Genomic DNA, 25,043 nt, shown 5'->3' with positions numbered 1-25,043 from the left:
TTATAAGTCGTTATTTCGTTTTTTTGCGCACAAAAACTATTCTCGTCGCTTCATAAAGTTATTGTAGAACCACTGTAGTGAGATGGACTTTGTAACGACGTCTTGAGTACCTTTTATGGGTCTTGAGAGTTTAAAGTGCATTGTGCCAATGGAGGCCTTTCTGAGCCATCGGATTTCAACTAAAATATCTTCATTTGTGTTCCGAAGATGAACGGAGGTCTTACGGGTGACGAACGACATGAGGGTAAGTAATTAATGACAGAATTTAAATTTTTGGGTGAACTAACCCTTTGAGACCTCTGACAGACGTTACAGGGAGAAGTGCCCATCCTTTATGATGTCATACAGGGCCACACTCTGAAAAAAACTTTCCGAAACTTGTTCGAATCCTGAAGGAGTGTATTTGGCACAGAAATACTGTGTCATACGTCCAACTCGTTTTTTGGAATTTTGACAATCATGACAATCCGACTCTTTAACCGTGTAAATAAGTCAGAATGCATGAAATAGCCTTGGAACCTCCCTTTAAAGGGTTAGTTCACCCAAAAATGAAATTTCTTCCATTAATGACTCACCCCAATGTTGTTCCACACCCGTAAGACCTCCGTTCATCCTCGGAACACAGTTTAAGATATTTTAGATTTAGTCTGAGGGCTTTCAGTCCTTTGAATGTAAGTGTATGAACACTTTGCTGTCCACATCCAGAAAGGTATACTGAGAACATCATCAAAATAGTCCATATGTGACATAATTTGGTTAGTTAGACTCTTTTGAAGCGTCGACAATACATTTTGGTCCAAAAATAACAAAAACTAAGACTTTATTAAGCACTGTCTTCTCTTCCGCTTTTGTTTGAATCCGCGTTCATGATGCCACAGTGACGTGAACGCTATCGCACCAGATAACACGTCACAGCGTCTTACGGCAGCAGCGTCACTGTGGCGTCATGAACGCGGATTCAAACAAAAGCGGAAGAGAAGACAATGCTTAATAAAGTCTTAGTTTTTGTCTTAGTCTTAATAGTCTTAGTCTTAAAGGTCCCATGGCATGGCATTTTTCTATTATTTTATAATGTTTCCTGAGCTGTACTTATATTGTTAGTATGACTTTTACATCATAAAATGTCATAATTTAGAAATAAAAGGCATTTTGTCTATACTGCTGTTTGCCCTGTGGCTGAATGCCCTGCTTCAAGAGGCGTGTCTGCTGTGAGACTTCAGTAAAAACACCCACTGTTGTGATTGGCTGACATCTTTGCATTTTATATGAGCGGAGGGGGCGTGGTTTAACGAGGCACGAGCAGGCACGAGTCTGCCAGGGAGACGGATGGACCTGAGTTCACTTCACATCAGTTCTCAGCATGTCTGAACTGTTTTAGTTACAGCATATACTTTAGGTTATTAGTCTATTTCTAGTCGGAGGGACTGTCACTCATGTCAGAAAGTTAGTAACTTTAGTAAATTATGGATCAGCGCTGACTGGAGACGCGAACCGTTTAGAACGATTCAGTCCGATTTGGTGAACTGATTCGGTTCACTAAAAAGAACTGGTTCAAAAGAAAGATCGTTCGCGAACCGGACATCACTAATGTATCAGAGACTGAGCTCAGCGATTGCTAACAAAGTTATTTATAGTAACTACTGAGTTATGAGAGCGCTGTCAGTCAGCGCGAGTTTATTGTGTTTGTATCTGAGAGTTCTGAATAAACAGTCACACCGAGTCCGTCTCTTCATCATTATTCTACCAACTTTGTAACACATGCAAAGTACCATTACAGCTGTCGAGATGAACGAGTTAAAAGTAAGTGTTGATAATAGCATTATTTTTAAAATAAAATAAAAGCGTCAGTGACGCGCGTTGAGTACACAGCGCAAACAAAGACACAACAGCAGTAATCGGATGTAATCCAGTTTATTGCGGGGCTAGGCTGGCTAGCCCGGATATGCTCAAGCTTACCCCCCTTCTGCTTAATCTCACGCCGCGTTTGGTGCCTCCGCTGTGGGCCAGATGCAGTACTGTGGGTCGGGGATGTTGAAGGCCGAGCTTCGGCGTGTGTGAGGTTTATCTCTGCTGATGTTGAGCAGAAACTCATGACTGTATGCACATTTTAGAACCGATAGACGCGACGAGGACGTACAAAAACACTGACTCACAAGATATAAAACACGAAAACACCGTTCTGTCTGGAGAGAGAGAAGCCGCATTGTGTGCACGAATAATAAATAATTAGCTACACATCAGAAATCACTGATCACAGATCAGAAGGAACTGAAAAAAGACTTCTGTTTTCATTTGTACATCCAAACACTGAGAAACTGCCAGCGTTCACTCGTTCACAAGCAATGATGCAATGATCTCTCGACGAGCGTTTGCATGGGCGTGCCAGATTCTCTGGGCGGAGGAAAGGGAGGAAACCGTGCCTGCTTGGACGTCAAACCAGGAGACTTCAGGATTGGCTAGTCTGGCCTGTCATTTTCTCAAAGGCAGAGAAAGACAGCCACAACTCGGTTTTACACCGATCAACATTTCTATCCACTTGGGGACAATATTCAGGCTAGGGGAACTCATATTAATGTTGAAAAACCTCATAAAATGAAAATTTCATGCCATGGGACCTTTAATAAAGTCTTAGTTTTTAGGACACTTCATTTTTGGGTGAACTAACCCTTTAATGATTTCTGAAGGATCATAATGACACTGGAAACTGTACCTAATGGCTACAGAAAATTCTGATTCAGACAGCAATGCACTATATTTTAAAATATAGGCTATTGTTAGTTTACAATATTAGCCTACTGTTTTTACTTTATTTTTGACCAAATAAATGCAGCCTTTGTGAGCATAACAGACGACATTGTAAGTGAAAACTGTTCTTAGTTAAAACAGTTTTATATTAACAGACTGTTTAATTGATCACATCCCAGTTCACGGATATGACTAGGCTACATCTGTGTTTCTTTAGGCTTTTGGCATATATCTGCAGAAAATCCTGTTTTTTAGCGGCATTTGTATCTGTCGAGCGTTGGAGCGCGCGGCGCGCCCTCGCGCGCTGGAATGTGAGCTGATGATATAGGGGCGGGTTCTCGCGCTGCGCTCACCACACAAGTATGTGGATGTTTCGCAGACTCCAAAGCGAGACGGTCAAAGCGGTTTATTTCTCAGCGCAGCGCACAGAGGATGCGCCTCTCGCCTTTTACAGAGGTTCAGCTTTACAAACTCAACTTTATCACAACCCGAGGAGCACCGAAGACAACTTAAGACACTTTAAACAGAGAACTGGAATCTTTCTCTCTTACTGTAACATCATGGACAGTCTGCAGTCTCGAGGTCACCCGGTTGATGTTCAGCGACGGTGAATGGGGATGAGGTTCTGTTAGTCCATGATGGATCACCATCACGATCTGAAATGTAAAATAGTTGTGGTCGGAGACACTCAGTGTGGGAAGACCTCTTTGTTAAATGTTTTTGCCAAAGACTCCTTTCCAGAGGTTCGTAGAGAAAAGTCGCCACTAAATATGAATGTTAATTTGATTTTTTTTATGTAATTTTAGTGCAACATTTATGTAACGTTATAGCCATGAGTTAGTCATTTTGTTCAGTTAAACATCACACTTTGGATCTTTCTCTCGCAGAACTATGTTCCTACAGTGTTTGAGAACTACACAGCCAGTTTTGAGGTGGACACATTGAGAGTTGAGCTCAGTCTTTGGGATACTTCAGGTAAGAGGAGGAAAAGCAAATTGATGTTTTTTTTTATCCAAGCCTCTATCATGTGACTCCGCACACACACATAGCTATTGGTCTTCAAGCTGAAATGCAGTTTTTGAGGTTTTGGGCTTTGTGGGACAGTCAATGTGATGTATATTCAAATGTCCCCATGAACCTCCTCCTATTTTTGGTGGACTGTAGACTGGACGAGAACCACAGATATTCTTGTCAGACTGATATGATAAATAATTTATGATGAAATGCATAAATATAAATCTTGAATATGGTGATGATGAGGTTGAAGAAGAAAAGTGAGTGCTATGGACCACTTTTATTTTTTATTAACGTACACTTTTAGGTTTTGGTTTCGCTTTGGTTAAGGTTTTTTTTTATTATTATTTTTTACAAGATCTTGGGTTATCTATAGAGTTCAGTTTAATAAGCTCTTCATGTTGCATTGTCAGATTCTGAATTCATTTTCTGAAGAAAGGAAAAATATAAAGTGTTGTGGAACTTAAAATGTTTCTTCAATGGAATTAAGCTGTAAAACGGTTTGGTTTTAACTGAAGAATTGTAAACTAGCCCAATTCACCACAGATGTTCTCACAGCAGACTCACTCTTGTCTCCCACACTTCTAGAATGACTCAGATGAATATTGTTCATGTTAGGTAATACTATCTCAAAATAAACTACACGTATGTGATCATGGCATGAGATTTCATAGCAAAAGTTTGTTTAAACAGTATATCTGCTGAACTGACAGTTATCATCTTTTCTTTCCTCATCTATGTTTTTGTGAGCAACCCATGAAGCTGCTCGCCATGGACAGACATTTCAAAATGAGACCTTTAAATATTTCAGTAATGATGGCTAATGATCTGAGGTTTGAACTCATTTCAAGCCCTACAAACTTTCTAGAGCAGATTCAACACTCACCTCCCAGAATAGCACTGTAACCTAATTTGCTAGGCTTGAATCATGGGTACATGTGCTGTCTTGCTATGAGGGACAGTGACTTGCACAGGGACCCCCATAGAAAATCAACCAGCCCAACATGTTCAGAATGTCCTAAGAAGATTTTACTTACAGTGACACTGAATAAATAAATGGACAGAGAATTATTTGCTTTTGACTTTTAATTATTTGAATTGAATTTACTGTTTAAATGACAGTAGTTACAGTGTTTGTAGTTTATGGGGAGTTTTTTCTATATAAACTGTCACGGAATCGGTATGGAGAAATGAATGGAGTGAGGACTCAAAATGCAGGAAAATTGTTCTTTTATTAAATAAAAATAATAAAACAAACTCAAAAAAAAAAAAAAAAACACCCACGAGGGGGAAAACCAAACTTGGAATAAACTAAACACAAGGAGCAGGAACAGAACACGGCAGGAAACAGAGGACATAAGACATACCAATGATGACAAACCAGCACAGGACTTAACACACAATGAGATAATAAAGGGTGACAAATCAAGCAGGAAATGAGGGAGAACAGGTGGGGCAAATTAACGAAAAATGAGAAAAGATGTATGGGATGATTTTAGACTCAAAATGATTAATAAATGCACACACAATTATCCATGAACTTGATAAATGTTGCAGACATGTTTTAATATCCACAAACAAATGCCTTTTAACTTCTGTGTGCAAAATACAGAATTACATGAACGTGCAGCGATTTGTACAAATAGAGACATAGTTGTGAATACAAAACTTCAATTTTGTATTAATGTATGTCAGAATTTGTGCGTGCAACGAGTAAGATGTGCATTTGTGGATCCGGTGACGCGCATGCATTTATTGACTCGTTTGTGAGTCGATCCGATTTGATTCATTTGGATTTTGAGACTTTCATTTCGTCGGTTTGGCCTTGCACGATCCACACACACAGCTGTCTAAGAAAACCTGCTGCCACTAGATGGCAGTATTCTGCCAAAACAGACAACGGCACCGTTAGCGTTATTCTGCTTTACGCTTTATGTGTCCTCGATATAAAGACGAGGAAAACACTTAACAGTAGGCTTGCATTAAAAAGGTATTAATAACGTTTATAATAACTTTGTATAGCAAGCAGATTAAATCAGGTTATGAACACAACATTGTTCATCACAACATTTTTCTCCCATAGAAAACCATTATAAAATGCTTTATATGCAATATAGCGCATGTTCAATAAAGTGTATAGCCTACTTTTAATATCACCGTTTTACTGCAGGAAGCCACATTAAACGTTTTCTTTTATAATAGACTTCATGGGAGAAAACGCTTACTATGTACATGATGAGGATGCATTAATGCATTAAGACAGCGATAATTACAAGTATAAAAATATGAACCCAAAACACACTAAGTTTCACATTGTTTCCTCGGGAATATTCTTAAACGCTTAATTTGAAAAAACGCATTAAGAAGACCGTGCAAGACCAAACTCTTATTAATAAAGCATGTGCAAAAACAAAAAGGCAGATGAGCCCAGAATATAAATGTGTTTATAATTACACGTTTAAAGCATTTTCCTGCACGCTTAACGTGGCTTACAGACGGGGATATTAAAAGAACAAATTCTGTACATACCTCACTAATAAAGAATAGGAGAGTAGCAGATGAGCCCATTACGTTTTACTTTATAACGGGTTTCCTAGATGTTGTTAAAAATGGTGATATTAAAAGTAGGCTATACACTTTATTGAACATGCGCTATATTGCATAATAAGCATTTTATAATGGTTTTCTATGGGAGAAAAATGTTTTGATGAACAATGTTGTGTTCATAACCTGATTTAATCTGCTTGCCTATACAAAGTAGCCTATTCGTTATTAATACCTTTTTAATGCTTGCCTGTTAAGCGTTTTCCTCGTCTTTATAACGAGGACACATAAAGCGTCTTATAGGCAGAATAACGCTCAAGAGCCGTTGTCTGTTTTGGCAGAATACTGCCATCTAGTGGCAGCAGGTTTTCTTAGACAGCTGTGTGTGTGGATCGTGCAAGGCCAAACCGATGACATGAAAGTCTCAAAATCCAAATGAATCAAATACGATCGAATCACAAACGAGTCAATAAATGCATGCGCGTCACCGGATCCACAAATGCACATCTTACCCGTTGAAAGCACAAATTCTGACTTACATTAATACAAAATCGAAGTTTTGTATTTACAACTATGTCTCTATTTGTACAAATCGCTACACATTCATGTAATTCTGTATTTTGCACACACAAGTTAAAAGGCATTTGTTTGTGGATAGTAAAACATGTCTGCAACATTTATCAAGTTCATGGATAATTGTGTGTGCATTTATGAATCATTTTGAGTCTAAAATCATCCCATAAGATGGACGGGGTTGACAATAGACCAGAGACATGACGTAAGAACAAACATGACAAAGACAAGCACATGGCTAGAATAGACAAAAACACCACATGTGCTACACTGGACAAGACAGACATGTGACATAAACTGCATGCTATAAATTAATATAAATAAAAGAAAAGAAATAGTAAGCTACTCCTCTATGTTTTTTCAGGACAGATGTGCATGGTTTCTGACACACTGTATTGTGTCACAGGGGGGAATAAAACTTTGAAAAGTTCAAACAAAAATTAGAAATGTTGTATTGGGCATCTAAATGAAAATTACTTTAATAATTTTTTTTTAATAAAGCTAAATAAAAATATTTATAAAAGCGACAATACATTGCACTAATTCAAAATAACAAATACTATAATAGTATATTAGTAATACTAAAATAACACTCATTTGTGTACTGTTAAACCATTTCATTGCGGTTTCATATATAATAAATCTAATAGCAATATACCATTTTAAAACAATTCAGTTGCATAACTATGATGCTAACATGCTGTGTTCATTGTTTAACTTATCAGTTTTTCCATTGCACTTTGTCAGATTATTGATTATTTTCCATTGTCAGATTATTGTTCAGATTATTGATTTATATTATAATAAGTAATAATTTATTTATTCGTACAGTGTTTTTGTGTCTATTTGCAGGGTCTCAGTACTATGACAACGTGCGCCCCCTCTCTTATCCGGACGCTGATGCAGTTCTCATCTGTTTTGATATCGGTCGACCGCAGACTCTGGAGAATGTGCTGAGCAAGGTACGCTGATTTTCAAGACATTTTTTTCACCGATGCGGAATGTTTATAAATCGTTGAAGCTCTCCTGACCTGTTTTTGGGATATTCTCACAAACCCTGCATGTCTTTGTGGCGATGAGAACAAAAGTCTAGACATCTGAGAGAAGAGTCCAATGAATGAGAGAGGGAATGTGTGGGAGGGCTTTGATCCTTTGACTATCACATGAGGGGGAGAACGACAACCAATAAGAGCTTGTTTACGTTGGGTCTCAGAATCATAGAGCCTTTGTGCCGCAGAATGCCTTGTAACCCCTGATGTCATTGGGAGACAAGAGGTTTTGAGGGAGCAAGAATTAGCCACTTCGGTCTCCATTGGTGTTCTCACTGACTATAGTCTCTCTAAGCAAGGTGATCTGTGCAACTCTACACTGATCTCATCGGGTGATTCTAGGTGAACTATAGAGAGCATTACACTCTAGACAAATGCCCATGTCACCATGTCAGGGATGATGCTTAAAGGGGTGGTAAACCACGATTTCACTATTCTAACTTTAGCTAGCGTGTAATGTTGCTGCTTTAGCATAAACAACATCTGCAAAGTTACAACGTTCAAAGTTTAAAGCAAAGGGAGATATTTGCTTTTAAAGAAATCCATTTCTAAGAACTACAGCAAACGGCCAGTAGGCGACTACAGACATTCCTCCAGGGTTGGTGACATCAACAGGCTCAATATTTACATAAACCCCTCCTCCGAGAATATTAAATAAGGGGGGGTGAGGCCATTTTGTATCGCTGCGCTGTTGTGGTATAGTTAGCCTGGAGTGTTGTTGCCGCGATGCCGAGGAAACGCTGTTATTTTCATCCGGATTGCAGGTCTGGGGCACTTGCTTTGTTCAGCCTTCATAGGGACAGGGGTGCGTTGCAGAGCGTTTAACATACAGCATGTTATATGCACGTGTGTATGAGACAGCGGGGAACAGGCGCGTGCGGGGCTCCTGTAGCACATCTCACGGAGGGAAACTTTCACAATGTTCGCGAGTTCAACACCGGATTTGCACAACGTCAGCTGCGTGAGACAAACACTGCCAGTGTGTGAATGCACGACGCGCGCGGGGCTCCCTCCCGCAGCACATTTCACGGAGGAAAACTTTCACAATGTTCGCAAGTTCAATACAGGATATGCACAACGGCTTGACCTGAAAGCTGGATTTACAAACAGAAGCTGTTTACGGGCCACAACCTGTAAGTCTGATTTATTTTTCATCGATGTGTTTTCCTGTAATAGGTTGTAGCAAGGAAGTAAACCGATGACAACACTGTTCTGCAAACCAGTCTGTTAAATGCTCATTCATACTTAACGTTATCCGACGAACACCTATCGTTACAAACACTAACGTTAAAATCTCAACAGCGAACTTGGCATTAGTGTAAATGATTCTTTGATTAGAGCTTTTATGTATTGTTTATCTACAGGCATGCTAAACATGGTTCTGTGTGTGATTTGGCTAACTTACTAGTAAAGCCAGTGTTTATTGTTTTGGGTTAATAGTTCTTGCGACAGATATGTGGCTATAATCGTTCTAAAAATACAAAAGTAACAGTGCCATTCAGTAGCGATCACTATAGATCCGCAGTCTTTACTCTTGAGGACTGAACAGGTTCTGCTCAATCATCTTCACTAAAATGTTCTGGGTCTGATTCGGGCTCAGATTGGTGTGGTTTTATTGACGCCATCGTTTCTAATACTGACCAAAGCACAGTCTACCGGTGAAGGGAAGGGGCGTGACGTTTCCGACGTGCACTGCGGTTAGCGAATCACAACACACTGGGCCAGCTAACCAATCAGAGCCCATTGCGTATTTTTGAGGGACTGGCTTCATACAACCCGGAAACCATCAGACCGTTTTACAAGGAGGGACAGAGCAGTGTAGAATAAAGGTCAAATATATGAAAAATAATGATTTTTTTTTTTAAACGAAGCATGAACACATGTTACAGTGCACCCCACAAACACAGTCAAGCCTTCAAAAGAATGTGTTTTACCACCCCTTTAAAACTAAAGGGTTTTAACTGGTCATGTCATGGAGTCATGAAGAGCTATCATGCAATCACAGATTTTTAGGGGTCCTGGGATAACAAACATGGTCGAGAATCGCTGGATGTTATATAAACAATGTGGAAAGGAATTTGTGGGGCCAATTACACTCTCATTTTCAAAATAAACAACTGAATCCTGTATTAAAGGGATAGTTCACCCAAAAATGAAAATTCTGTCATCATTTACTCACCCTCAAGTTGTTCCAAACCTGTATGAGTTTTTTTGTTCTGCTGAACACAAAAGAAGATATTTAGAAGAATGTTTGTAACCAAGCAGATAGAGCAACTATTGACTACCATAGTATTTTTTTTCCTACTATGGTAGTCAGTGGTTGCTCTATCTGCTTGGTTACAAACATTCTTCAAAATATCTTCTTTTGTGTTCAGCAGAAACAATAAACTCATACAGGTTTAGGGGTGAGTAAATCTGATCATGAGGGTGAGTAAATGATGACAGTTTGGTAAATGATAACATTTTTGGGTGAACTATCCCTTTAAGGCCCGTTCACACCAAGAACGATAACTATAAAGCTTCGTTTTCTACGTTTTTCTAATCTTAGATTTGGTAGTTTTACTGGCATTATGATATATTAATCATATTACAATGAATATTAAAATAATGAATGTATTTTTTTAATCATTTCATATATATTATTTTGTTTTTATTTTAATTTGAGAATATTAAAAAAAGATATTTAGCATTTAGCATTTTAGTAATAAATATTTTATTTAAGTTAGTTGCATTTAGGTTTTTCATTTAATATTTATATTTAGTTTTATTTTGTTCCAGTTTTATTTTAAAAAACCCTCTTTTAATAGTTTTAGTAACACACATACTGTTATATATATATATATATATATATATATATATATATATATATATATATATATATATATATATATATATATATATATATATATATATATATATATATATATATATATATATATAATTTAAAAAATATATATATTTAAATATATATGATTTATGTTTGTCATCAGACTAACACCATGTTTTTAAATCCTTTAGTGGAAAGGGGAAATTGAGGAGTTCTGTCCCAATACTAAAGTACTTTTGGTTGGATGCAAGTCAGACCTACGTGCAGATCTGGCCACATTTGTGCAGCTGTCCAATGACATTCCTTCATCGTATGACCAGGTGGGTTTTAAAAAAACTAAAATGTTATAGCTATAATAAAAAAGAACAGATGTAAGTTAACATACAATTTCAAAAGCTATAGTGAAACATGTTGCATGTTTCACCCTGGGCTATAATAACATGGATACAGTTACATATTAATGTTTTTACATACTTTGTTATGATGCTTGCAAAGCCATTCAAATAATCATTATTGAGGCCCACAATACACTTGAAACATAGAAATATTGACAATAAAACATTTGGTTAAACTTTAGCTTTGAAATTAACTTTATATTGTATTTTTAAAATGCATGTTCTAGGCCCTGTTGAAGACCCCTGGATTAGATTTTTTTGATTTCTTGTGTCTTTTAGGGTTCAAACATGGCCAAGCAGATCTCGGCCCCTTACATCGAGTGCTCAGCGCAGCAGTCTGAGAACAGCGTGAGGGACATTTTTCACATAGCCACATTGGCCTGCATCAGTAAAAGCAACAAGAATGTGAAGCGCATGAAGTCCAGCAGAGCCACCAAGAGGACCTCACACGTATCTAGGCCTGAGCTGGACTCAGTGTCATGTCTACACAAGACCAAGACAAAAACCTGCACAATCATGTGATTTCAGAAGCCATTTCACCTGCATGCATTCCGTCTCTTATCAAGAAATCCAGTGGGGAAATTAACGGGACATGATCTGAAGGGAGATATTTTGCACTTCACTAGTATTCACAATATCTACCAGTGAACGGAGTGAGCAACATGTATTAATGATGATGCATTCTATTCTCCTCTATTTCCTCAGAACATTTTAGCCATCATAAAAAAACCTAAAGCAGGGAAAACATCTGTTCCTATGTATTGCCAAATGAGCACTTAAAACTTTGTAGAAGCTGTCCAAAGAAGTATTTCCTCTGGATTTTGTTGTGTCATAATATTTCATTGCAATGTACCCCAGTTTATGGACGTAACTAACTTGTTGGATTAACATGGTGGTCAGTGCTGCTAACCTCAGTCCTGTCCCGTTAGATCTACTGCAGCAAAAAGTGTCAAATAATGTCACAGATATACATTGTAAGTAGTTTTTTTTTTCTATATGAGATATTAACGAGTCAATAAATTAAGTATAACTGTTGCAAACAGCTGTAGTTAACTTGTCTTTATATGCAAACACATTCCAAACACTAAAAACGTTTCTAAAATCCTTTACATATATATGCAGATTTTAATGTTTGCCTGTACTCTTTCTTTAAAAGAACCATCATGATATTTTATATCATGACTACCAGTGTTGTTGAATGTCTCTAGATTATTCAGCTTTTTTTTTTTAAACAATTTTGTATTTTCTAAGAGACGAGAATTACACAAGTGAAGCAAAATTACAAAAGTTTACAAAATGGGTGCAGTCATGTGGATTTTAGCATTATGGATCTTCCCTAAAACCGCCTGCACACACAATAAAAACACAAAAGATACAAAATAAATATATAAAAAGTGTCTGTATGAATGTAGGTCTTTTTAAAGCAGGAAACATGGGTTACATTAAAATAGAACAAAAAAGGTTTGGAACAACATTTATTTGAAAGAATGAGTGTTTCATTCTAGCACATTAAGTCCAACACTACCATCTGCTGGGCATATTTGGAAATTTGGGGAAAAACATTAAAATACTGTATGCTAAAAATCCTTGTAATTTTTTTTTTGAAGTACACTGGAATCTAACCCTCAAATGCATCCAGGTGAGATGTCAAAAGGCAAATCATCTATATGCAACTGGATGATGATTGTTCATCATCAACAACAATGTGTTTTATGGTCAATTTATTTTTATGTTGGGATAGAAAAAAAAAGTAAAGCATGTTAAAAATCATTATCATAGAATTAAAATTCACTGACACATTCCTTTTGATCTTTCATGCCATTAACTTCATCATCTCTGGAAATGATGGACATTTTTTTACAAAAATATGTAAGATGGAATCTTTTCAGTTTCTGGCATTTACAATTCTCAACCACATGGTGGCATCAGTGGAGTTTCCTTTTATACTGTATCTAAGCTCACTAATAGTGAGAGGATTTCATGCAAACAGTAGACAGGTGTTGCAACATGTGTTTAATATGAATATTATTATTACCAGCAAGGACAATGTAATCTATAATCAGATATGTTAAACTGTGATATTTTCCTCTAAATATAAAAAAATATAATTTCAAAAATTAAGGTGCATTCACAAAAAAATTAAGTTGACATTATTTGTAAAATATCTAAAAACCCCTCACATCTGACAAATTTATCCACATGCAATTCTATTAAAACAAAACTTTATACATTGTAATGTCAAAAATTATATTACATTTACAGTACATAAGTATTTAGGTAACACTTTACAATAAGATTTCATTAGATAACATTAGTTCTCATTCTTTTGAACTAATTGCCAATGCTTTGGTGCATTCATGCAATTGATTTTGAACAATTGTCTGTTGTTTCCTTCATTATCAATTGCTTTTGTCATGTTGAACAAAATATATTATACTGGTTCTCTGTTGAATAGTCTTACCCCTCATTAGATTCCTTGCACAAGTCATTAAATGCTAAATGGTTAAGTAGTTGTCATAATGCATCAAGTATATTTTCCATACAATTCTATTAGATTAAAATATATAAAGGGCTAGGTCAACCAATGATCAACCAGTTCTCTAAAAGGGAAAAATCAACCAGTTTTCTAAAAAGACAAGACTATATATACAGTCAAATCAAAATTTTCTCACATCATCACAGTTTATTCGCTATAGTTTCGAAAATGGTAATAAAATATGACAAGAACTCAGAGTTAAACTGTTGTCAGAACAAATTCATTTTGATAATGTCAGATAACTTTGATAGAAAGGTATGAAATGGATTACAATCAACCAATCAGCTGTTAGCTGTTAAATTTAAGTACACAATAATACCAATTTAGGTCAACCAATGACCAAGCAATGCTTCATTTTGTTCAGTCTGTGGTGTAAAAGGTCGCATTAGCAATTAAAGAAAAAAAACTTGGTCAGGTCAAAGTGTCTGAATAATTTTGGTTCCACATGTTTATCAATTTTACTGGTAGCCCACTGTGTATGAAGAATTTTTGGGTATAATATGTCACAGTTTACTTTATTTTGCTATCCTCACTTAAATAAATTAACTATAGTGTCCTGCACCCACTAGTAAAAAATTATATCTGGTCTCTGTATATAGTCTTTTCTTTTTCTTTATATCTCAATGATATTGTACTATAATTTATATGACAGACCAACAGCAAAAGTGTAACTGAATCCTGTCCAGTCTCTTGCAATCATTATAGAGTACACGTAGAGTAATGTGTAAATTCATACTGTTGAAATGTATACCGGTATGCCATACAGATAAAGTGCAGCCTTGTGAATTTTTCAGTCTTGTTTGTGAAAAATGACACAAGGGCTAATCATTCTGGTGGCAATGATATTGTCATTGACGTAATAAATACTCACTTTTGAGAGATGAACTAAGGATTTTGAGCATGTTATAGCCAGGCTTTTGCAGATAATCCATTGTGTAGTGCTGCTTGTACAAATTGTTTTGAGAAATGCACTTATTGCTTTTTAAATATTAAGAAATGTACCAAAGCGACTCACTAATGTTAACAAATGAGACCTTATTGTAAAGTGTTACCAGCTTTTATAACAGTAAAATGATTTGTTTATTATAAATAAAAAGTCCTAAAAAGGCAACAGTAAAGCCATGTAATTTAGTCAGCACTACTTATTGTAGTTATATTTTGCAATTACACGTGTCATATCAAATATGTAAACAACATCATCTAGAAGCGCATTGCTTTGAGAAGTGCACAGTTACTTATACAGAAGCATTTTTCTTTGACTGGTTCCTCTTGCTTTTTACCTGTCAATAAACTGAAGGTCCATAGATGTGGCAGGGACCAGCAGAGTTCGTGTGATCGGCTGTACAGTCTTTCCTGATGGGTCTGGGCGCACTTCATAATGTTTAATTAACTGCAAAAAAATCGTAATAAAAATAAAAGCATATGTATAATTTCTTGAAGTTAATGTCTATCACAGGCCAAACACTCAAAACATGAATCCAAGTTATTCATTGACAAGCAGTATTATCTCTGTAATAGTAGAGAAGGTTGGATCAAAGGTGAAGGACTGTAGACCAGTCAAAGATCTAAAACTAACACACTACATGATCAGATAAACTGGGTCAGGGCAATCAATGGTGACATGGATGGGTTCACAATTCATGGAATTCACATGTACATTGTGTACTTAAGTGCATTTAATTGTTTTACAAGTTTTAAAATCATCAACATTTCTGTTCAATTTTATTTAAAATGTGGCCTCAGACTCACTGTATATACCCAGCTAACAAAAAATATGTTCTAAGAATGGTTTGCTAATGTTCCCATTAAATGAAGTTCCTATCAAATGTTATTTCTGAATGTCTAGTTTTTTAAATGTTTTAAAAGCTTTTTTTCTTAGTCATGCAATCATTCTGTAAACATTTTGAGAAAAAACTTTTGAAACATTCTAAAACAAGTAGTAACATTTAATGATAGACGAACGTCCAACTAAAACATTTCACACTGTAAAAAAAGTCTAAAAATAGGGCATAATGTACTGCATAAATATGAAGGAATTTTTCGTATTGGTTTTTTACAGGTGTTTTACCTGTATTTTGAATTACACATTGCATTAGTTTGTGTTTTAAGGGTTAACGGAAATTTCCGTAAAATTACTGGATAATGTACTGGCAGAAAATGACCAGTATATTTTCCATTTTTAATTTTTTACAGTGCAGACAAAACAATGTATGACATTATTAAAGACCAGATAACTGAACAAATGTTTTTTTAGATTCTTTGATTGAAATATCCAAAACCTCTAGAACAATGTTATATATTTTGTTGACTTGTGTGCTTATATTATCTCAAATGTAAAAGCAATTTTAACCAGGACATGGACCATGTCCGTGCATCGCCTATCAATGACATCATACCCGCGTTACCCTCGATTTTAGGTTTTATTTCGTAGAAACCATGGAAATACCAAAGAGGCTATTATGTGTTTTATTAGACAGGTGAGCAACTGTTTGGATAAATTCATCGACAGAAAACTAATGATCGATATTTAGCTCAGCACAGTCTTTTTGTTTAAATCTTGTTTTCTTGATTCACCACGAGTATTGTGTTTTACCATGCCTAATATCGATCTAGCTCACTGCAGTGTGCAACAAGTGTCACATATTAGCCGCTGAGCGAACGCACAGAGAAGCATTATAACATAACTTTCAACACACTCAAATAATGTATCTAATATATGATAAAACAGCGCTGTGTATGGAAGAAGCGGTAGCAGTCGTCTGCAGCATAATAAAAGCTTTTACGCCTTTGTTTTAAATAAGCGACGAGAAATTACATATTGTGGCTTTAATGTTACTAGAAGACCGTTTATTCATAACTTTGAAAGAACCTTGTCCAGAATGTTAGCCAAAGTTCTGAGAATGTTCCCTGTTAGCTGGGTAATGGCAAAAATGTGATTAGTCCATCAGTTTGAGTCATCTGCATATGACGGTGAAACAAAACAAAAAATTATTCTAATATAATTACACAAACATCTGCAAAGCTATGCAATGGTGCTGACAGTGACTGTGCTGACTGATATGCGTTCTTACCCGGGACAAGAGGAGGTACATCTCCAGTTCAGCCACTCTGCGGCCCAGGCATGCTCGAATGCCGAAGCCAAACGGCACAGACCCAAAGGGGTGCTGGTTTAACTGCTTCTCCCCCCGGATCCATCGCTGAGGGAGAAAAGCAGAAGGATCGGGGAACACCGTCTCATCATTGGACACAGCAAAGTGGCACAGGTGGAACAGAGTCTGGAAAACAGAATACACAGCGCTGATTAGTTTGGAACATCTATTAACAGGTATGTTTATGGAATGGATGTTTGCAGTTCAGCGTACGTTTTTAGGGAACAGATGGCCACCAACCACTATTTCATTATCAGCAATGACGCGAGCATTCCCAGGAACCACTGGATATAAACTGAGAACATGTTTGGAGGATTAATTTAGCAGGCTAACACAACACCTGAAATCGCATACTGTATAGATACTACATTTGGTTTGACTTGCTTAAAGAACGTAAAAAAAAAATATGTATTGCATGAATGTGCATAGTATGAAAGAAATTCGGATGTACTACATCCGACATGTTGTCATTGTCATGTTGCCTCACTGCCATTCACAAATGCCATTCATTACTCTCCTGTGACCTTATGGGATAGTAAAGAGTCCATTGAAATGAGCACATACTGATTTTCACTCACTATGTATAGCATGGAGGTAGGCACATATTCAGACACAGGGCCTGTTTTCTCTCTGATGTTGAACTAGAATATTAGACAGCCCTTTTTGTTCTTATTAAATATGTTTATAACAGTATAATGGAGAGATATGGTATATTCTGTACCGAAGAGTCTCTCTAACGATGGCCTTTAACAATGGCATCCTGGTGATGTCATCACTGCAGGGCACCTTGTCACCAGGGCAGACGCTGATCACCTCCTCATGCAGTTTCTGCTGGATCTCTGGTTCCCGCGCCAGGTGATACAGCGCCCAGGAAATAGTGTTTGAAGTCTGAATGGAGCACACATCAAAAATTCTCAATTTAAAACACTTAAAAAATACTAGCAACACTTATTTGTTCTTTTAGTTTTAAATCAAATGTTGCATATTGTGACAACATATAACATATAGTATATAAAATTAAACTACACACAAACACAGTAAAAACGTTTGCTGTCAATTGCCTCTGTAAAGAGTGAAGATACTTACAGTGTCGACTCCGGCCAGCAGAAGCTCTGTAATGCTTCCTAAAACCTCAGTGAAGGACATCTGTTCACTGATCAGGAGGTGTGTGAGATACTCGCCCTCCACTGGCTGCCCATGTTTCACCATTTCCTGAATCTCTGTCATCTTCTTCTGCACCAGTTCTTCCGCTGTGCAAAAAAATAGCATATTTAAGGACTGCCATGCTGTTACCTGATGATGACAACTCATTACTATAGTTTGAATATAGGTGCTCTACATCATTCAAAAGTTTGGAGTTGGTAAGATTTTTTTTATGTTTTTGAAAGACGTCTTTTATGCTCACCAAGACTTTGTTTATTTGATCTATAAAAGTACAGGCAAAACAGTAATATTGTGAAATATATATACTTATTTTATATAAATAACTGGTTCTCTATTTTATTATATTTTAAAATTGTAATTTATTCTTGTGATGACAAAGCTGGATTTTCAGAATCATTACTCCAGTCATCTCTGCTAAAAAATAGTATTAATTTATCAAAATTAAAAAAATACCAACCTCAAACTTTTGAACAGTAGTGTATATATAAAGTACATGGCAATAAAAATTTTTTATCAATAATAATAATTTTATTATACATTTTAGTATTTTTTTTAAACATGACAATAATAAAAATAGACTAACCAACTTTGAACAAATGGTCCCAAACAGCCACAAAATGCTTCCAAAAAGGCATGTAGGGCCAGAGAGATTTGGGAAACAGGATCACGATGGGAGAAAGACGGAACATTTCCCCCACAGAGAAGATAAACTTCTGTGTTTCCTCAGGAACCACATCATTCAGACACCCCATACGAGTTTCAAATAACACTGAGCATATTCCTTATCAAGGAAAGAGAATAACAATATTAGTTTTATGGACACAATGCTTGTCACCAAATATATACACTCACCTAAAGGATTATTAGGAACACCATACTAATACTGTGTTTGACCCCCTTTCGCCTTCAGAACTGCCTTAATTCTATGTGGCATTGATTCAACAAGGTGCTGAAAGCATTCTTTAGTATAGCATCTTGCAGTTGATGGAGATTTGTGGGATGCACATCCAGGGCACGAAGCTCCCGTTCCACCACATCCCAAAGATGCTCTATTGGTTTGAGATCTGGTGACTGTGGGGGCCATTTTAGTACAGTGAACTCATTGTCATGTTCAAGAAACCAATTTGAAATGATTCGAGCTTTGTGACATGGTGCATTATCCTGCTGGAAGTAGCCATCAGAGGATGGGTATTAATGTGGTCATAAAGGGATGGACATGGTCAGAAACAATGCTCAGGTAGGCCGTGGCATTTAAACGCTGCCCAATTGGCACTAAGGGGCCTAAAGTGTGCCAAGAAAACATCCCCCACACCATTACACCACCACCACCAGCCTGCACAGTGGTAACAAGGCATGATGGATCCATGTTCTCATTCTGTTTACGCCAAATTCTGACTCTACCATCTGAATGTCTCAACAGAAATCGAGACTCATCAGACCAGGCAACATTTTTCCAGTCTTCAACTGTCCAATTTTGGTGAGCTCGAGCAAATTGTAGCCTTTTTCCTATTTGTAGTGGAGATGAGTGGTACCCGGTGGGGTCTTCTGCTGTTGTACCCCATCCGCCTCAAGGTTGTGCATGTTGTGGCTTCACAAATGCTTTGCTGCATACCTCGGTTGTAACGAGTGGTTATTTCAGTCAAAGTTTCTCTTCTATCAGCTTGAATCAGTCGGCCCATTCTCCTCTGACCTCTAGCATCAACAATGCATTTGTTTTTTTGACACTGGATGTTTTTCCCTTTTCACACCATTCTTTGTAAACCCTAGAAATGGTTGTGCGTGAAAATCCCAGTAACTGAGCAGATTGTGAAATAGTCAGACCGGCCCGTCTGGCACCAACAACCATGCCACGCTCAAAATTGCTTAAATCACCTTTCTTTCCCATTCTGACATTCAGTTTGGAGTTCAGGAGATTGTCTTGACCAGGACCACACCCCTAAATGCATTGAAGCAACTGCCATGTGATTGGTTGATTAGATAATTGCATTAATGAGAAATTGAACAGGTGTTCCTAATAATCCTTTAGGTGAGTGTATATATAATATATAACAAAGTACTACAAAACAATGAATCTGAAACAATACTAGTATTTGAGTTTATCCTTAAGCCCAAGATGTAATAGAGCACAATAGCTTTCCAGGTATTCTTTTGGCATTTATCTATTTGAAAGGAAGAGAAATTAAAGGTGCAGTGTGTAACTTTTAGTGCCATCTAGCGGTGAGGTTGTGAATTGCAATCACCCAACACTCAACCCTCCCTTTCTGAGCACATATACCCCTTTTCCACCAAGGCAGTGCTGGTTCGGAGCCAGAGCCTAGGTTCAAATCGGTTCTCTGTCTTTCCACACCCAAAGCACCAGCTCTGAACCAGAAAAAGTGGTTCTTAAGTAGCACCAAAACATTGCTGGTCTAGAAGTAAGAACCGCTTGCGTCAGGGGCTGGGGACGGGATTATCGTGACCAACAAAACAAACTCAAACTTGTGACCGCCATTTAGCAGCTAATAGCGGCTCGATTGTAATCTCTGTCTATACAAATCACGGTGAGCTGCACGAATGCATTGGATTCGCTGTGTTTTGATGCCGATGTAGGATCGTAAAGCCATTAGGATCAATAGTAACGCAACGTTCGCCATTGTTGATGGAAGGCTTGTCGAGATGCATCGCCGCTGTGCAGACTGATCGCCAAATGACATCAAAGTACAACGAGAGCCTACGACTCCTTATGCTTTTTAATCGCTCTTGCGGTACTTTGATATCATACGCGGATCGGTCTGCGCAGCGCTGATGCATCTCGAACGAGCTGAGTGTGTTTCTGTGTTTGTGTTTCCCGCTGCCTCGCTGGCTCTCTACCATGTGGAAAGGCAAACCGGTTCTTAGAAGGCTCTTCAGTCGAACCAACTCCGAACTGGCACTAGCACTGGCTCTGAACTAGCACCCGGTTCATTCTGGTGGAAAGGGGGTAATAGAGAAGCTACGGGGGCCAACACAGGACAAACGCTCTGTAGAGATGTTGGTCCGTTTAGGACTACTACAGAAACATGACGACGCAAAATGGCGATTTCACTGTAAGGGGACCCGCAGTATATGTAGATAGAAATGGTAAGGTAATAAAAACATAACGGTACATTATGTAAGGTCTTTATACACCACTGAAAACATAGTTATGTATATTATATTGCATTTCTGTCAACAGATCCTCATAAATACTACACAGTGCACCTTTAAGTGCTCTTTATAGGATAATCAGAGGCCTTTGTTATCTAATGTGTGGCATTGACCCTTTGGACTCACTTGATTCACTCTTGTAAATCAGCAATTCATTAAAACTCTGCTAATTTGAATGCCTGGAAACGGCTCTATGGCACAGCCCAATTATCTTGACCTTGAAATTACCCAGTGTTATTTACCTTCAAAGGCGAACTTGTACAATTCTCCTGCCAGGTCATGCACCATAACGTCATTGCCTTTTGTTGTCTTAAGCTTAGCCACCTTCTCAATAAAGTCGCTCACCACGGCATTAATGGCATTAGTGTAGGAGGACACGTGTTTGGGCTTCAGCATGCGAGGATTCAGTATGCTTCTGATGCGCTGCCACTCCACTCCCATTCTGTAACAGGACAACAAATACATTATGAGTACTGCCAAATCTGTATGCATAATGACTGTCACATTCTTATTTGCACAATAGCTTGCTAACTTAGCCGATTTAATTTTTAATTTTTTTAAATAATAAGAATATTGATGATGAGGTATTTTTGATTAAATTCAAGCAGTGTCCATTCTTAAAGATAAAGGTTCCAAAAGCAGATTTTTAGGTTCATTTTAGGTTCCCCAAAGAACCGTTCAGTGAACAGTTCCTAAAATAACCATTATTTTCTTAGTGTAAAGAACATTTTAATAATCTAAAGAATCTTCTTACACTAAAAAGAACCTTGTGTGTAATGGAAAGGTTACATGGATGTTAATATTCAAGATTTTTAAGAGTATCCCTCTAATTGTGGCGGTTGGGTTCCTCAAAACCAGTTTTCCTGCTTACACTTGCAACATTTGATTGCTTCTATTGTCCTTCTTTGCAGAGGGCAACTTTTAACGTTTTCACTGCAATTTCATTGCTTCCTGTAATATCTCAAAAACAATTCCCTATTTCCCTCCCTAAAATGGGTTTATGAAGCATACAACTTACCAGACCATTTTGTACATTACTTACTTTCAATTGCAAGCTGCTAGCTATTCAATACATGTTCTGACATGCACACTATATGTGTGGCTTCATAACATCTGCAGGTGTTTTTTTTTTAATGATTTGTAGCATAGCTGACAGCATTATGGCTGTAAATGATCTGTTCAATGAACGCAAGTGACAGATGAATGTTTGTGCCAAAACTGGGTCTCCAGTGTTACTTACTCTGTGAGGGGTCCATAGGCATGATTCCGGAGTTTCCGGTAGCCTCTCCAGTGGGGCATGTCAGTGCGGATGGGATGGCGACCCTCTTGCCGCAGAACCTGTTCTATGAGGTCTGCACTGGCCACATTAACAATAACCAATGGTCCATATTTGGACTTCCAAAGAGGGCCATAGATTTTGCTGTGCTCTATCTGCATTAATTACAAATTTTAAAGTAAATAAACATTCAGTAAAACATTTTAACCTCACAAGAACCAACATGGAAAAAGAAATAAAGCATAAAAGGTATTAAGTATCTTTTCGTCTTTGTTTTCATCCTCCTGAGACCCAGAAAAATTGCTTTTTGAATTTAGTATTTTTTCATGTCATTACATTGTTTAGACTTTAGAGCATAATAAACAAATGAAAAAATATATATTTTATTCATGTTACGCTATGTCCTCTGTAGTAGACACCAGGACTACTACTACAAAAAAATCAAAAAGCCTGACATGGCATATATAGTCAAAAACAATGTTTTTTGTTTTTTTTCATTCACCAATCAATTGTTAGGTTTCATTCTTTAACTAAACTTTGTATAAAGATGATTCTCAACTATGTTATGAAAGATATAAAGGAATGAATTGATGTACAATTTTACTTTAAGCAATATGTGGGTAAAATGGGAAGTCCCATTTAATAAAATGTGTCTACACTGTATCTATTTTGCATATTAATATGTTCTTGGAGCAACATGTAATGAAAAAAAGAAGTGTAGCCTAATGGGAATAATAATTGGCAACATGTCATAGGAATAGGCTACTGATAGATAATTTCACTCCCTATCGACTTGTGTCTCGCAAAATGCCTGAAAAACATACTTTAAGTCCTGTCTATGTATGAAATGAATGCTCTGTTTTGCAACAGTTTTGATTAGAAACCCAATAACATTTTCCTAAGATGTTGATTTATTACAAACAATTAAAAAATGAGTCAGATTTAAATGATAAATCTAACTTAATGTCAGTCATTGTTAAAGACCAAGGAGTTGTCATGGTGAAACCTCCGTATCTCGGACATCTGTAAACTTTAAAACGGTGACGTATATGCTGTCAGAGAAATACACCAAAATATAATGTTCTACTACAGAGGACAAAAATCTATATTCCTGGGTCAGCGGGCGGCGCCTGTTCGCGGATTGTGGGCATATTTTCAGGGAAAATCCAATCTCATTGATTAAAAGTAGTAAAATAAAACATGATACGAACAAATATGTCAGTCCAACACCGAACCAAACACACTTATGAACCTTTACCTGCATTTGATGTGTCGTTTGAAAATAACCTTTTCCAAAAAGCCAGTATAATGATGTCAGAAAGCTAGGACCATCCAAGTCGTCCATGGTTTTTTGTTTATCACCACCAATCAGTGTACTGGTTGTCCGAGTCCCAGCGCGAAGGAATACCGACGTCAAGCATCTTATTCCACTGTTGTCCTGCTTACATAAAAATAGTCCAGTTCTAATCAAGGAATTGGAAAACATATCTAATCTCGCAGTCCACAGCACAGTGGATGTAACGTTACAGCAGTCCTACGACAGCAGCAGTTTGCCCTGTAATGGCAGTCTGAGTCTGTGCCAGAAGCAGCTCTTCCCCTGCGCATGAACTTGAGTAAACTCGCTTGTCATCGTTATTAACGGCTTCGTGCTGAGATTCTGTAAAAGCCTCGCTCCATTAGGCTACTATCCTTAAAAACTTACCTCCACGGTAACAATTGTTTCCGACAAAATACTGATACAAAAAACGGCTACAATTATAAATCAAAAACAACAATGTAAGAAGCTTGCCGAGTGTTACTGTAATTTCACGGGAATGTACAGTAGCCTACCTTTCAAAAGTTTGGAGCTGGTTTATAATGCTTTTGAAAGAAGTCTCTTATGCTCACCATAATCCAGGTTGCATTCATTTAATCAAAATTACAGGAAATCACTAATATTGCAAAATAACGTAACAGTTTTCTATTTTATTAAATAATAAAATTGTATCTATTCCTGTGACGGCAAAGCTGAAAAGTTGCAACAATGTAAAAGTTTTTACTGTCACTTTTAATCAATTTAACGCATCCTTGCTGAATACAAATATTGTATTACAGCTTTGTCTATCAAATTGTCACCATGGCCAGACTGGATCTTACTGTGTTGAAAAAAAACATTGTTCATATGTTATGAGCAGTAACCATTTTTGTTGCTGCTACAAAAAAAATACCTTTTAAATGCAAGTCAAATTATCTAAAAATCCCAGACAATTTCTTTGCCAATCACATGATGCAAAATCAGTGTACAAAATGTACAAATGATAAACTCATACAAATGAAACGTGGAAATATTTTACCTGGTTTTATAAATGCTATAATGAACATATGACAATCTTTTGGAATAAAGCTATGGAAATCTTCATGATAGTGACAACTAATATCAAGTAGCCATGGTTTTATTGAAATGTAGGTATATTGTATAGTTTCCTGCCAAATTAAATGTCAGAGATGGCTACATGCACAAAATCCCTAAATATTTCCATAGTGAAAACATGATCTTTGCTTCAGAAACCAACCAATGCCTGTTTTTAAAGATTTTGTCATATAAATAAATACATAAAATGATTGCA

At 37.0% G+C, this 25,043-nt stretch overlaps 2 protein-coding genes across 3 annotated transcripts; one reads left to right on the top strand and one right to left on the bottom strand.

Annotated features, from left to right (window-relative positions):
- Nucleotides 1-3,099: 3,099 nt before the first annotated feature.
- rnd3b (Rho family GTPase 3b) lies at nt 3,100-12,726 on the top strand. The gene is made up of 5 exons (XM_079822234.1): nt 3,100-3,488; nt 3,633-3,720; nt 7,729-7,838; nt 10,944-11,072; nt 11,427-12,726. The coding sequence occupies exons 1-5, from the start codon at nt 3,381-3,383 to the stop codon at nt 11,667-11,669; spliced, it is 678 nt and encodes a 225-aa protein (XP_079678360.1). The 5' UTR covers nt 3,100-3,380; the 3' UTR covers nt 11,670-12,726.
- Nucleotides 3,297-24,015, bottom strand: cyp27a3 (cytochrome P450 family 27 subfamily A member 3). 2 transcript variants are annotated; one of them, XM_079822233.1, is made up of 10 exons: nt 23,696-23,963; nt 22,402-22,592; nt 21,404-21,603; nt 18,580-18,777; nt 17,919-18,082; nt 17,554-17,720; nt 17,046-17,127; nt 16,755-16,958; nt 14,964-15,073; nt 3,297-3,401 (listed from the first exon to the last, which is right to left on the bottom strand). In XM_079822233.1, exons 1-10 carry the CDS (start codon nt 23,921-23,923, stop codon nt 3,395-3,397), a joined length of 1,551 nt encoding a protein of 516 aa, XP_079678359.1. In that variant the 5' UTR covers nt 23,924-23,963; the 3' UTR covers nt 3,297-3,394. The 2 variants fall into 2 exon arrangements, 1 of the variants encoding a protein (XP_079678359.1); XR_013816920.1 differs by lacking the exon at nt 3,297-3,401 and adding an exon at nt 12,394-13,430 and having other exon boundaries at nt 14,749-15,073; nt 23,696-24,015.
- Nucleotides 24,016-25,043: the final 1,028 nt, after the last annotated feature.

This window comes from Gobio gobio, assembly GCF_949357685.1.
Source record: "Gobio gobio genome assembly, chromosome: 7".
NCBI lineage: Eukaryota > Metazoa > Chordata > Actinopteri > Cypriniformes > Gobionidae > Gobio > Gobio gobio.
This window is presented reverse-complemented; position numbering and strand designations above follow the sequence as displayed.

What these genes read in the sequence shown, in the direction of transcription:
- rnd3b (XM_079822234.1), top strand. Translation starts at nt 3,381, where the DNA reads ATGATGGATCACCATCACGATCTGAAATGTAAAATAGTTGTGGTCGGA. An exon ending in TGGAGAATGTGCTGAGCAAG is followed by an intron (nt 7,839 to 10,943) that starts GTACGCTGATTT and finishes TAAATCCTTTAG; the next exon opens with TGGAAAGGGGAAATTGAGGA. An exon ending in TTCCTTCATCGTATGACCAG is followed by an intron (nt 11,073 to 11,426) that starts GTGGGTTTTAAA and finishes TGTGTCTTTTAG; the next exon opens with GGTTCAAACATGGCCAAGCA.
- cyp27a3 (XM_079822233.1), bottom strand. Translation starts at nt 23,923, where the DNA reads ATGTTTTCCAATTCCTTGATTAGAACTGGACTATTTTTATGTAAGCAG. An exon ending in AAACGACACATCAAATGCAG is followed by an intron (nt 22,593 to 23,695) that starts GTAAAGGTTCAT and finishes TAATTAATGCAG; the next exon opens with ATAGAGCACAGCAAAATCTA. An exon ending in ATCGTTAGAGAGACTCTTCG is followed by an intron (nt 17,128 to 17,553) that starts GTACAGAATATA and finishes ACATGTTCTCAG; the next exon opens with TTTATATCCAGTGGTTCCTG.